This window comes from Lissotriton vulgaris, chromosome 3_1 (assembly GCF_964263255.1).
Source record: "Lissotriton vulgaris chromosome 3_1, aLisVul1.2, whole genome shotgun sequence".
Taxonomy (NCBI): Eukaryota; Metazoa; Chordata; class Amphibia; order Caudata; family Salamandridae; genus Lissotriton; species Lissotriton vulgaris.
The window spans coordinates 404,505,997-404,520,389 of NC_141689.1; the positions used below are offsets into that span (position 1 = coordinate 404,505,997).

Here is a 14,393-nt window from a genome sequence, read left to right on the forward strand (position 1 = left end):
ATAGCAGCTCTGCTAATCCTAGTTCCCGACCCCTATCTATGGACAACACGCCTTTTGTCAGTAAAACTTGCAAAAACTGTAATTTTGTTTGTCACAATTTGTGTTTGTTCTGTAAAAATAGACCTCCTGGCAGTGAGTTAGACAAACAGTTCTTCACTTCCATTGGTATCCCTTGTGTTGTAGATCAGATGGCCACCACTTTGGACCCTATAGGTCCAGACTATGTAAGCTTGGTCCCTAGGCATCGCCCCTCACAGGTGATCATCCAAGATTCTATGGGTAAGGGCAAGGGGCATTTACAACATTTTTCAATGTTACAGGCTAATTTTAACCCGTCTTCTCTCCATTCCCACAGTAGACTGAATCAACAATTCATTAATCTTCCCCCTGCAGTTTGTTATTATGTTTTAATTTTAGTAAATGTACCTATACTCCGTCCCAGTCAAAGTGAGTCCACACTTCAGTTTATGGCCAAAGCTTGATTCTGGTTGACAAAAAATTCATAGAGTGGTCATCTTATCCAAAATCATCTGATCATGGCTAGAAGAACGCTGTGGATTTGGGCGGATGTAAAAATTACCAATAATGACTGTGTAATTTTAAAGTTCGACAATGAAAGGTTAGTGTGAGATTTACTGGGAGTTTACGGGCTGCCCCTTCACCCCAAGCCCAGATCTATGCGGTCCCTTTGGGCTTTTTCTATAGTCCTGCAATTGTAAGTAGCTCCATCACATATGCCAAGGGCCGTCCTTCCTTGAGTGTTGGCAATAAACCTATCCAGTCGGCCCTTGATACTCTTCCACTCTCTAATAGATATTTTACTTTGGAAGACTTGGAGGCTTGCGATTGACTCATACTATCATTAAATCAGTCGCTTCCTCAGCTTTTTCCCCATAACTACATCAAACAGTCTTCCTTTTGGTAACTGCAGTGAGGGCAACAAAGGCTGTTCTAGATTCACAAAGTAGTAATACGCTTTTACCAACTGGCCCTATATCTTCTTTTATCGAATTATCAACGACCCGCTCTCTGACCGTTCGAAAGGGAGCTTACTCAAACTTACAGAAAACACAATCTTGCTAGGAAAGGTGACTTTTACTAATACTTCGTCCTACTTTCTTACTATCCTAGCTGAAGGTTCGGGGAAAACTGATCTACTATTGATACATTTTTATAATAATGAATGTCAGATTCCCACACAGGTGGCAGATGAGCTGGGGGGTCTATTTGAAGCTCTGCTATCTCACCACCCATGGTCAATTTTTGTAATCTGGGATGGGGATTTTAATGTGCATTGTTGTACTAAATTAAACCAATGTATTTGTGGGGTAGCTGACAGTAATGACTCGCTGCTTGTCCATTTTAATCATTTCAATTAGGGAAATGTTTTAAACATTTTTTTATTAACATGGGATCTAGTCATAGTAAACCTGTGTCATCCCTCCACAGGTCAACTTCTTCCTACCTTCCAACGAACAGGGGCTATTTAGACAGTTGATTTTAATATTATTCAAGCTAATTTTATGAGATGTATTAAGTACTCTATGGTGAGCTAACTGAATGTAGTGATCACGCATTTCTCCTTCTATGCTTCGCCTGGCCTCTAGTTGCTAAGACAAGTTTTTACGTGCTCCAAAACCTATTCTGAGTAGAAAAAATGTATTCACACTTAAGTAGGAGAAAGTAGATTCAACTTCTTCCTCCCAATTATTGTAAAGGAGGTGTTACCGGAGAACCATTCCTGCTTAGATGCTCACTCAGACAGTTACCAAGTAGTGACAGCATTTAAAAAAACTTTAACATCTATAAGTTCTAACCTCTCACGCCCTGCACCCAGAAACACTCCACCGGTGTTAATATGGTTTGAAACCAATTGTTCGAAGGTCTCTAAACAACTATGTAATGCTCTTAAATTACTTCCCAGAAACAGATTTGATAAGGAAGCTGCGAGCTGACTATAAGACAGCGAGAGAGGTGAGAAAGAAGCAGCTGCGGGATGTAGCATGGGAAAATCTGTGTGAGGCCTCTAGGAGAAAAGATAGCAAGACCTTTTGGAGAGTGGTAAATGAACCTTCTCTGCAGGATCAGGGCAGCCCCTCTCTTGATCTCCACATAGATTGATTTACCTGGCTGTCTCATTACCAAAACATTTTTCATGAAGAAAGGAATATTATTACAAAAGAACCTGCGGTTGTGATGACAGCCCAACCAGGGATGGAATTTTCCTTAGAGGAAATTGAGCTTGCACTTTCCCAGTCTTCTGCCTTAAAGGGCCCAGGTGGGATCCCATTGGCCATATTTTTTGTTCACAAAAATGTATGGGCACCCTCTCCAGACCGAAGTTTTTAACGCTATTGCCAAAGTGGGTCCCCTAACTTCCTGGAAGCAGTCAGTGATCATCCCTATATATAAGAAGGGGGTTCCCTCGAACCCTGCAAATTATCGTCCAATCTCCTTGCCGGAAAGTACAGTCAAGTTAGTGGGGAGATTGCTTTTAAATAAATTGGACGAGTGGGCATCTGAAAACAATGCCTTAGCCGAGGACCAATACAGATTTAGAAAAGGGGTGGCACAATCGATCAAGGCTTAAATTTAGCCTTGCTCGCAGCAAAATGTGTCCATGCAAAAAAGGATCAGTTTTATGTGGCACTTATGAACTTGTAGGCGGCCTTAGACTACGTGAGCCATTCAGAAATGTGGGCTCTTTTGGAGTTGATGGGTGTGGACAAGTCCATAATAATTTTTATCAGAGAGATCTAGAGAGAGGCTAGAGCTGTAATAAGGTTTGTAAATAAGGGGGAATGTATAAAGCAGTTCAGAATTGAAAAAGGGGTTTGTCAGGAGTGTGTCCCCAACCCCTTTTTTTTCTCTTTATATACCATCAAACTTAACAAAGTCTTGACCGCACAGTGCTTGGAGGTTCCTTCTGCAGGTGGCTTATCGCTGCCTGCTCTCCTCCACGCAGATGATGCAGTCTTGATGGCAAGAACCCCTGGCCCTACAGAGTTTGATTGGGGCATACTCAAATTACATAGCGGAACTGGGTTTGAGTGTCAACAAGCCGAAAACTTGACAGTCGGTTTGGGAAGAAAAAAGTCAATTTCACTCAAACTACGGGGGGGCTCTCTGGATTGCATAGATTATTTTATGTACCTAGGTCTCCTTTTTGATTCCAAACTTAGGGCCTCATTAGGATGGCGGTGAATCCGCATCCTCTGGGCCGGCGGAAGCCACTGCCGGCCAGGAGGATGCGGATTCACTGCCATGGCCACAGAAAACACCCACCAGCAGATTAGGATGGTGGTGGGATTGCGGTGGGACCAGCGGCGGATGGCAGGTCCATCCGCCGCTGATCCGTTGGTTTTGGAGGGCTATTTGGTGGCGGTGTCTGCAAGACACCGTCCGCCAAATCAGGAAGCATGTGTAAACATGCTTTTCTGCAGCGGTTTTACCGCCGTGGAAAAGCATGTGGACTTTTGCTTCTGGGGGGCCCTTGCGGGCCCCCAGGGTGAAGGGGGGTGGGGGTGCACATAGGGGGTACCTATGGTACTCCCCTGCATTTGCATGCACAAAGCGGCATGTACAAAGCGGCAGGCACTGCGCGGTGCCTGCCGCTTTGTGCATGCAAATGCAATGCATGCATTTTTAACATTCCGGCGGATGCTGCTTGAAGCAGCACCCGCCGCAATGTTAAGGATCCAGGATGTGACCGCCAGGGTGGCGGTCACATCCTAATTGGCATGGAGGGACCACCGCTGCCCTTTCGGACGGTCCCTTTACCTCGGGGTGGCGGGCGGACGCCATCCTAATGAGGCCCTTAATGTGTATGCTATGGTAGAAAACAGAACTAACATGTTGAAACAAAGTATGGCTACTCTCTGGAAATTTGCTTCTAACCTGGGTAAATAGCCTTGCAAGGAAATGGTTGAAGTCTTTGTGGCAAAATCCGTAGCCAAAGCCAACTATATGTAGGGGAAATTTGGGGTATTGCTCAAGTGGGTAGCTTGCAGACAGTGAAGGATCAATTTGTTAAAAAGCTGCTTTTAGTCCCTCTATCCTGCTCGATGAACAGTCACAATATCAAGAAAAAAAATATCGAATGGGCAGAATATCGAGTTTTTTATGTAGAATGGACAGAATATCAAATTGCAAAAATATAGTGGTGCAGAATATCAAAATTCAGGTAAGAAATATCGATTTTCATAATATCGAAGTTAGTAATATCGACAGTCATAATACAGTTTTAGGTGTTAGTATATGTGTTAAATGTATGTATAATTTTCTCCCAGGACTGGCCGTCAACTCAAAGCCAGGCAGCAGTTTGTCTCAAAAGATCCTGTCCTAAGAGGAGCTGATGGACAGGAGGGAGGAGAGAAATCTAAAACTAAAGCTTGCCACAATAGAGAAGGACAAGGAGGAGACCCTTGCCAAGCTTCAGAAGGAGCAAGCTCTAGAGGAGAGAGGCTATCATGGAGGAAAGGAAGATGGTCCATGAGCAAAGCCCCAGGGAGCTGGATATTGGACTACTCCAAGTGGGGTCCAGCAACATCAATATTGATGGCAGCATACCTGCAGTGTCTTCTCGTGAGTCCAGGTTTCATATCCCAAAAGATATGATGCAACACTATGTAGTGGGGGATGGCATAGATAAAAAAGTTGGCTGTCTATGGAGTGGCTTTGAAAGTGTATTGGGTCCCAGAGGAGTTCCAAGGGGTGACTCTTTAAGGGTACATGCCCACCTGGAAGGAAGTGGAGCTCAAGGTTCATGTGGAGATGATAGAGTTACCTGAATGGATCTGTTCCACAACAAGGCCCATGGCAGCCCGGGAAAGGAGTCAAAAAGGGCTAGTGCCTGAAGCAATTGTCCAGCCCGCTACTAAACAAGGGTAAAGACAGAGGGCGTGGAAACCAGTCCCTGAATGTACCTCCACTGAGATGGATCGGTCGCCTGCGTTGGCTACTCCCAAGTCCACTGAGGAGGACATTGCTTCCCTTGGTGACCTGCCTGAGTTTGCTGGAGTTCATGTAGAAGAAGACACCACCAGGGAGGAGTTCTGTAGGGCACTAAGGGAGTTCCCTTCCTTTGTGGACATGAAGCAACAGGCTGAAGAATGAGCATTAGGTATGCCTCTGGTAGTCACCACATTTACTGGGAAGACAACCTCCTGTGCAGTGAGCCTAAGGCTCCTTGGCATGTGGCAACAAGGGGCCTGATGGCACCCCAATGCTACAGGGCCCTCCTACTGGAGCTAGCTCACACGATTCCACTGGCAAGACACCTAGGCCAAGACTAGACATTTGAATTGGCCAAGGATCAAGAATTCCTCAGATGCATTCTGTAGGGCTTGTGTGACCTGCCAGGCTAGCAGGAAGATAATTCGGAGGCTTAACGTCCATCTTAATCTCTTAAATGTTGTTAACACCCCGTAGAGAGGGTAGGCATTGACATTGTAGGGCCTATGAATCCCCAGACTGCACCAGGCAACCGGTTCATCCTGGTTCTGGTGGATCATAGCACTAGGTACCCAGAGGCAATCCCTCTGAGGACTAATACTGCACCCACAGTGGCATAGGCCCTGATGTGGATTTTTACCCCAGTGGGTTTCCCCAAGGAAGCTGTGCCTGACAGAGACACAAATGTCATGGCTGCTTGTATGCAGGTATGTGGAAGGTGTGTGCGGTAACATACAGGTTCTCCACCCCTTACAATCCACAAAACCAATGGGTTTGTTGAGAGGTTAAACAAGACCCTGAAAGACTTGATCAGAGGCTTCCCGGAGGCCTTGAGGAAAATTTGGGCTATCCTCTTACCATGCCTCTTATTTGCTTACAGAAAGGTGCCACAGAGAGGTTTCAGCCTCTTTAAACTGGTGCATGGGTGCCCAGTAAGAGGACCTGTGAAATTGGTGAAATAAGGGTGGGAGCAAGCTCCCAGGTAGGTACTCCAGTATGTAGTGAGCTACATGCTGGCCTTTAGAAGCCAGGTTTCTAAGTTATGAAATCAAGCTTCCGGTAACCTTGAAGCCAGTCAGGAAGTCATGAAGGAGAGGTATGACAAACATCCTACCACTGTGGAATTTCAACCTGATCAGAAAGTGTTGGTGATGGAGCCAGTAGAGCCCAGTGCTCTCCAGGACTGCTGGAATGGGCCATATGAGGTGATTGAAAGAAAGGGTGAGGCCACATACCTGGTGGACCTCAAGACCCCTAGGCAATCCCACAGGGTGCTGCATGTAAATCGCCTCAAACCACACACTGAGAGGTCTGAGCTCACCACGCTGTTGGTGACTGAGGGAGAAAAGTAAGAGGAGAGTGAACCTCTCTCTGGTCTCTTGGACTCCAAGGAGAAGTATGGGTCTGTGGAAGGGATAATCCTTTCCCCGACTCTAACCCTTGTACAACAGAGACACTGCCACCACGTGTTGGGGCAATACTCTGCTCTATTCTCCCTTATCCCTGGGACTACCCACCTGTTTACCCATGATGTGGACACAAGGGACAACCTCCCTGTTAAGAATAAATCTTAAAGGTTGTCAGATAACGTGAGGTCCAGAATTAAGGCTGAAGTGTCCAAAATGCTGGTGTTGAGGTGATAAAACTCTACTGTCCAGTCCTGTGGCTCTGGTACCAACAGCTGCCCCAGCAGGCACCACATCTGAACTAAGGTTCTGTGTGGATTATAGATGCCTAATCCTGTGACAAAGACAGATGTTTACCCCATCCTCCGAGCTGATGAGCTGATTGATCGGTTTGGGGCTGCTTTGATGTTACAACAGGGTACTGACAGATCACCCTAACAGAGGGAGCAAAGGAGAGGTCAGCCTTCTCCACTCCATGGTGGCCACTATCAGTTTAGGGTGATGCCCTTTGGATTAAGGAATGCCCCTGCTACCTTCCAGGGGCTGGCGAACCAGGTTCTTGCTGCTATGGAGGCCTTCTCTGTTACATATCTGGATGACATAGCTGTGTTCAGTAGCAACTGGAAGGGCTACCTTTTCACCTCCAGGCAATGCTTCAGACTCTGCAACGGGCAGGCCTGACTATCAAGGTCAGTTAGGGCCAGATAGGGCTGGGATCTGTGGTATACGTGGGACACCTGGTGGTCATGAGGAAGGTGCAGCCCCTTCAGGCCAAGAAAGAAACCATCATGGCTTGGCTGACCACGAAAACCCAGATTGAGGTCAGAGTATTCTTAGGCCTCACTGGGAACTATAGCTGGTTTGTCAAGGGATATGGTTCCATTGTTACATTGTTACCCCCTTGGCGGAGTTGACTTCCAAGAAGCAGCCCTGGAATGTGATTTGGACAGCGACATGCCAAAGTGCATTTGACTCCCTGAAACAAGCCACCTGCACAGCTCCTTTGTTCAAGACCTCAGCTTTTCCTCAGGAGTTTATCATGTGTACAGATGACTAGGAGCATGGCATAGGTGCAGTACCATCCCAACGTAATAAGGAGAGCCTAGACCAACCTGTAGCCTTCATCTCCAGGGGGTTACTCCCCAGGGAACAGAGGTGGAGTGCTATTGAGGAAGAACCTTTTACTGTGGTCTGGACACTGAAGAAATTGAGGCCATACCAGTTTGGCTCTCACTTCTTAATTTAGACTGACTACAGGCCACTCAGGTGCCTCATGCAAATGAGGGGTGAGAATCCAAAAACTGTTGATGTAGTCCATTTATGAACCTCAGGGTGGTAACAGACCTGGGGTAGACCACACCAATACTGATGGTCTATCTGCCCTAAGTAACTAAAAGGGCAGGGTGCCATGTAAGTAAAAGGTAGAATGTGGGCCTTTATATTTTGCATGTCCTGGTAGTGGCAAACAGCCTATTTCATTTTTCACTACTGTGAGGCCTATTCCTCTAATAGACTAGCATTGGGAATTTCTTAATACACTTTTAAGCTGTAATTCCTGATCCGAGAGGAGTAGCTTTTCCATGTTACATATGTTTGGAATGGTAATGATAAATCCTCCTTACTGGTGAAGTTGGATTTAACATTACTGTTTTAGAAATGTCACTTTTAGAAAGTGAATAGTTCTCTGCACTTACTACTCTATGTGCCTGACAGCCTGTCTTTAAAGCACGTCGGGGGGGGGGGGGTGAGAGTTACACTTTGTGCACTCCCTCCAGACAGCCACAAACACAACTGCATTATGATGGGTCTTCCTGGGCAGGGAGGAATGGGTGGGGATGTCACTTTCACTTTAATATATAGTGCCCTGCTAACACACAAAGCACTGATTTACCCCCACAGAGCTGCATTGTAATCTCCCCCTCAATCAAAGACACTTCTGGGTATAAGTACTGGGTCTCTAACCCCCTAAAATCAGACACTTCAGGATCTTGAATTGAACCTCTGAAGTGCTGCTGCGCTGCCTAAAGGACTCAACTGGTCTGCTTTTTGGGAGGTGCTGCTTTTCTGCTTGTTGCCCTGCTGCCTGCTTCTTACTGACTGCTGCAGGGCAGCCGGACTCTGCCTTCCGTCCAAGCGATCTCCAAGGGCTTGCCTCCTGTTTTCTGAAGTCTCAGGGACACAAAAGACTTCCTGTAATTCTGTTGGTACAGCTGAACTCTGCCTTCTATAAGTCCTACATGTGCCTAAGGTGCTCCGTCCAAGTTCCAGGCCTCAGAAGTGGGTTCTGCAGCTGTTTTGCTAGAAAACTGATGCACCGTCACCACTGCCCTGATCAGAATGGATGCAGTTTCCTACAACGCCTGTCGCAGTTCCTATGCAGAGACAGCCCTGCGTAGCTCCAATACGCCATGAGACCTGACTGCGAGGTTCGAAGACAACGCATTGCTGATCGTAGGTCCTGACCACGAGGATCAACTTTGGTGCATCGCCCTAGTTGTGTGATTTGGAACCAATTCATTGCCTTCTCTAAGTGGAGAAGATTGATGCATTTCATTGCTTGCGACCAGGAAAGGTAGTTTGTTCACCGGGGCCTGCGTGGGTCCTGTAGCTGACCTGCGCTTCCATGAGGTTGGCCCGAAGTTTGACTCTGCCGCAGTCCAGCGAGACCTAAAGTAACCTTTTTAGCGCTACTTGCTTCCAAGTGCTTTACTGCATTTATTCCTTTAAAATTAACTTATATACATTTTAATTTTGTCATTTTGGTCATGTTTTGTTTATAATATAGTAGTGAGGAGTCTTTTTGTTGTGTATTCATTGTGTCACTGTGTGTGTGTGTGCGTGTGTTGCACAAATTCTTTACACATTGCCTCTTTAGATAAGCCTAGCTGCTCTATGCCAAGCTACCAGAGGGTGAGCAGAGGATATATTGTATTGTGTATCTAGCTTATCCTGACAAGAGTGGTGGTTCCTGTCTGGCCTGAGTGCATACCTCAGCCAACCAGGAATCCCATTTCTAACACCTTCCCTCCTTCAAAGGAGAGTTACTTTGAGTAAATCTCCGACCATTTTGAAGATGAGAAGAGGGCAGAGAGGATTTTGGGAATATCCATAAACGTACATGTTTTTTGCCATTCCTAAACTTCCAAAGAAAAGTATGCCTTGGAAAGCCTATCCGGACAACTTGAGGGAGATTTCTGCATTCTGACATCTCTACTCTCATAGTGGAAATCTCTACCATTGTTTTAGCAGGCATAACAAAGGTTAATTCGGTTATAAATATACATTGATGGGCAAGTTTACCCTTTGTGAATGTGCGCAATGGTAAATAAGATAACTTTTACTCCAGCTATCAGAATGTTTATTACCAATTTCATGTCTTAATTTTTACAGTAGTTATTAATGGATCACTCATCTTTAAGAATTGCAATCGAAAATATAGTGACGCACAGACATCATTCTTTATAGCAAAACTAATTAAATGGCAGTCTTCTACATAATTTGTATGCCTCACTGAATCTAAAAGAGGTCTATTTTGTTTTCAAGCTACGAGTGAAACATCGGCATCCTCGTTTGAGATGGAAATGTCCCAGACTGGCTTCAGTGCTCATTATTCTCAGGTAAACTACTAATATGTAAAATATAATGTTAAAGCTGACATTAAAGTACATAATGTAATTAAGCAGCATCATACAAGCACAACAAATGCATTACCTCACCAAAGACCCTAAAAAGACACTGTAGTAATTACTAAGGGCCTCATTATGCTTTTGGTGGTCCTCCGGCAGCGCCGCCACCTCGCCATCCGCTGGAGGGCCGTCAAATCCATGGTGCACCCGCCATATTACGATTGTCATCCAAGTCGAGTGGGCGGTGCTGCGGCTGATTCACTGTGGTGGTCTGTTCGGCTCATAAGAGAACCTAACATTCAGACCAGTGCTGTGAGAGCGCCGATTGCACATTCCTGCACAAAGTGGCATGCACCACGTCATGCATGCCACTCCATGCAGGAAAGGAGGGACAATTCATTGTGCGCACAATATGTGCCCCCGCATGAACCGCCAGGCCCAGAGATGAATGGGGGACCTGTTAGGTCGGTGGAAAGCCAATTCGGAATATCCTCGGCAGTGCCGGCACCGCCAGCATATTCTTGCCTCTGACCGCTACATGTCCACCGCAGGATCCTGGATTCCCAGTGGACGCAGCGGTCCTGTGGCGGACCAACTGCCACACTTGTAATACTGTGGACGGGCCCGCAGCGTGGCTGTGGTCAGACCACCAATGAGATAGGACCCCTATACTCGTAATACAGCCCTAAATCAATATTTCCATGATACAATACACTGAACTAAGGTGCATCTTTCCTTGCCATATATTAGCACTTTTTTTGGCATATACGTTTCTAGATGTGCTATAACGCAGTCCCATCATTTAACATTCTGCTGGAGCTAAAATCTTTTTAAGATTTTGAGGGATCAGAGAGCAGGCATGCATAGCTTAAAAATCACTCAATTTCACAAAATCAGACTTTTGAGCTAGAATAGGTATAATGAAAGAAAACAATGAATTTTCTGATTTCAAAGTCCATATTAAGAAGGCACCTACATAACAAACTTTTAATGTGAAACCTTTTTAGGATGGCAGATATTGGTTAGGCATGCATAGCAGCCATCTTGAATACTTTTTCATTTGAAAATGTCTGTTATGCATAAGTACGGACATGTGAGAGTCTTGGAATAGTTTTTATAAAGCATATGGAAAATCATTCCAATATAGCCAACATAGGTGCACCTATGTGCTCATGAGTTTGTACTCATGGTGGCCATCTTGGAATTTCTTTTAAAGGTTTATAAAAAATTATTTCTAAGATGGCCGCGGTGTGTGTGCACACAGAGGTGGACATCTTAATGTTTTTTCCATAAAGAATTGCTACCAAAATAAGCATTGGGAAAAGGGAGAATATATACTTAACCAATGCTTGTTAATGCAGCCCTATGTTTAAGACATGTAGAGACCTAATTAAAGACTTTTGCCAAACAGAGGATCAAGCGGCCCACCATTGCAAACCTTAATTTTTCTCAATAGATGTTTTATTTTCTCCTCAGACATTTTCCGAATAGGTAATGGTATCTACATTAGTTGATTTTTATCGAAATAATGCACACAACTATGGATGTTTATTAAATATAAAGAGACATTAAGTGATTCAAATGATATACATCTGAGAAACAGCGTGGTATGTGACCTACCCTGATTACTGAAAATATATATATATTTTTTGTCTAAAAAGGACTGGGTGATGCTTGGAGCTGTTGGTGCTTACGACTGGAACGGAACCGTAGTCATGCTTAAAAATGGCACTTTTGAAATTCCAAGAAATGATACCTTTCGAACAAAGCCTTCTGAAAGAAATGAACCGCTTGCTTCTTACCTAGGTGAGTGAAATTGTATGGTGTGTGCTCTTTGGATTGCTTGTTTTACTGCAGCATCGCTGTCTATGATTTAGTGACTAGTTAGTACCTGTTAGTAGAATATATCTGGCAACAGTTACTGGGGGCCAGATGTAGGAGAGTAAATACCGGTCAGTAATGGCCGATTTCGGCCGTTACGGACCGGTATTTAGAATTTGGCATGTAGGGGCCATCATTTTACAGAATCGGTAAATTTAACGATTCGGTAAATTTACCGATTCTGTAAAATACCAAATCGGTAATTTTACCGATTCGGTAAATCCACATCCTAAGAGTGTCACAGGTCCTTAAGAATCGGTATTTTACCACCCAATCCAATTGGGTGGTAAAATACCAAATTCAGGTGTGCATGCACATCTGTGCATGCACACCTGTGCAATGTGACACACAAACATGCCCTTAGGGCTTGTCTGTGTGCCACATGGCACACAAGTCCGGAATTGGGGTGCTAGAGGGTGTCAAAGTGACACCCCTGCACCCTTGCAGGATTCGGTATTTACCGATTCGGTAAATACCGAATTGGTACTGCCCATTGATTCCTATGGGCTTCATGGCCCATAGGAATCAATGGGCAATACCGATTCGGTATTTACCGAATCGGTAAATACCGAATCCTACCGATTCGGTAATTCTCAATTTGGAATTGCCTACATTTCCCCCCTTCATATTTACCGACTCTTAAATACCGAATCGGTAAAATTCGGTATTTAAGAGTCGGTAAATATGAATTACCTACATCGGGCCCTAGGTGTTACACTGAGGGGAAAGGGAATATCTGCTGCAAAGATAAGTGCCTAGAGAAGTTGCTGCTTATAAATCTGCAGCCTGTGCACTAAAGGCCATGTGTTGTAGTGCTAGGTGATTTTGCAAGTGAAATGTAAGCCTCTGATGGCTGCCCACCCCTATGTGACCCTGCCAATGCCAATATACGTGGATGGTTGCGGCCTACAACTGTGGTAAATCAGCAAAATAACACCTGCTTCTACAGTCTGGTTCATTTGCACTATCCTTCCCTCTCCCATCGCTATTTGCTGCCTATAAATAGCGCTGTGGTACAGTCTCCACTCCCTCATGACTAGCAGGGCTGGCCTGTTCCTCCAAAAAAAAGCATGAAAGCTGCTGAGAAAGAACAGTTAGATGAGATAAAGACAGTGTCTCCCTTTCTATGTGGTCATTTCAAGGTTTACCTCTATTGTTCCATCAGTTTCTCCTGATATTTCCTTTTGCATGGCACTACATTAGTTCTATTTGCTTCCACACATACAATTGATACTCACAGTCTGTTGAGACATCAACCCGGATCCATGAGCCATATTGCATCCTTTAAGACCAGCTGCCAAGCATTCTTCAAGTGAGCCTGGCCTGAGACGATACAATCAGCCAACTAGTATCATTGGGCCGGAGTGCATGGAACGAACCACAATTGACTCACCATAATGTGAAAAGGGCAGCTTTTATTGAAGACAGGTGCACCTTATACAAACATAACCTTGGCCTTTGCCTTACAAAACTACATCTAACTATACAAAATACATCTATGTAACCATCTCCCCCACCCCTAATGTTTTCCCCAACCCCAATTGCAATTTATTTAACCTACCCCAAATTAATCAATAACTTTTGCCCCTTTAAAAACTTGTAACCTGCTTCTCAACCTATCTAAAGATCTACCTACCTGATCAATAACTGTTAACCCTTAAACCCTGTAACCTCTTCTCTAACTAAGTAAAACCTATCCTAACCTCATTACCTATCTGTTCCCAATCAAAAATGAAACAGTAACAAACTGGCCTAAAATAGGCAGCCTACGCTACTCACGACATTTCTGACCACCCCCCCTTCTAAGCCTTTTCTAGGGTAACGCCTGATGTCCAGTGCAGTATCTAAAACTTCTTTTATCTGAACCAAATATAACTCCATCCTGAAGCGAGACAAATGAACTCCATTGTCCCTGAAAAATGTTTGGCTGAATACTTGTGCTCCGGATAATCCTCTTCCACATATTTTAATTCTGGATGTTCCACCCTGCCAAGACCTGACTCTTTACAAAACACTCTCATCTCCCTGTTTACTTTTCTCCTGGCCTTATCAATGGCCACCGGCCTCTCAGCCCCTCTCCAATGCCTCCTGGGAATAAACTCATTCTAAACTACAAACCACTCAGACCATTGCCTCCTGATTTCTCTCAAATCCCTCTTCATCTGCTTCAGCAGAGACAAACCTTTGCAACCCACCAATTCATTGTCCCCCAAGTCATGAACTAGTACATCAGGGCAAGTATGGCGGCACAGTAAATTGTTTAAAGGGGAAAAAGCTTGTGCCAATGCATGCCCCCCTTCCCATGTCAAAATAATGAAAACAAGCCCGGGTCCAGTCCCAAATTTACACCTTTCCCCTTGTTACATTTGTGTCTTTCTGCCCACTTTACAAACAAATGCCCAATGATCCAGATACCGATCTCCTCCAGCTCGGGCCCAGCCACAGCACATGCAAAGACACATGCGTGAGAAAAAACATACACGACCCTCTACTTCCCCACCCCCTCCCCCATCTGCCCACCTTGATA

At 44.9% G+C, this 14,393-nt stretch overlaps 1 protein-coding gene across 1 annotated transcript in view; it reads left to right on the forward strand.

Moving 5' to 3' along the window:
• Positions 1-14,393, forward strand: part of ITGA1 (integrin subunit alpha 1) — an 813,868-nt gene that overhangs the window by 491,168 nt on the left and 308,307 nt on the right. Inside the window, exons 10-11 of the mRNA XM_086960618.1 lie at positions 9,903-9,976; positions 11,647-11,791. Of these exons, the coding sequence (XP_086816744.1) occupies positions 9,903-9,976; positions 11,647-11,791 (219 nt within the window). The remainder of the gene's footprint in view (positions 1-9,902; positions 9,977-11,646; positions 11,792-14,393) is intronic.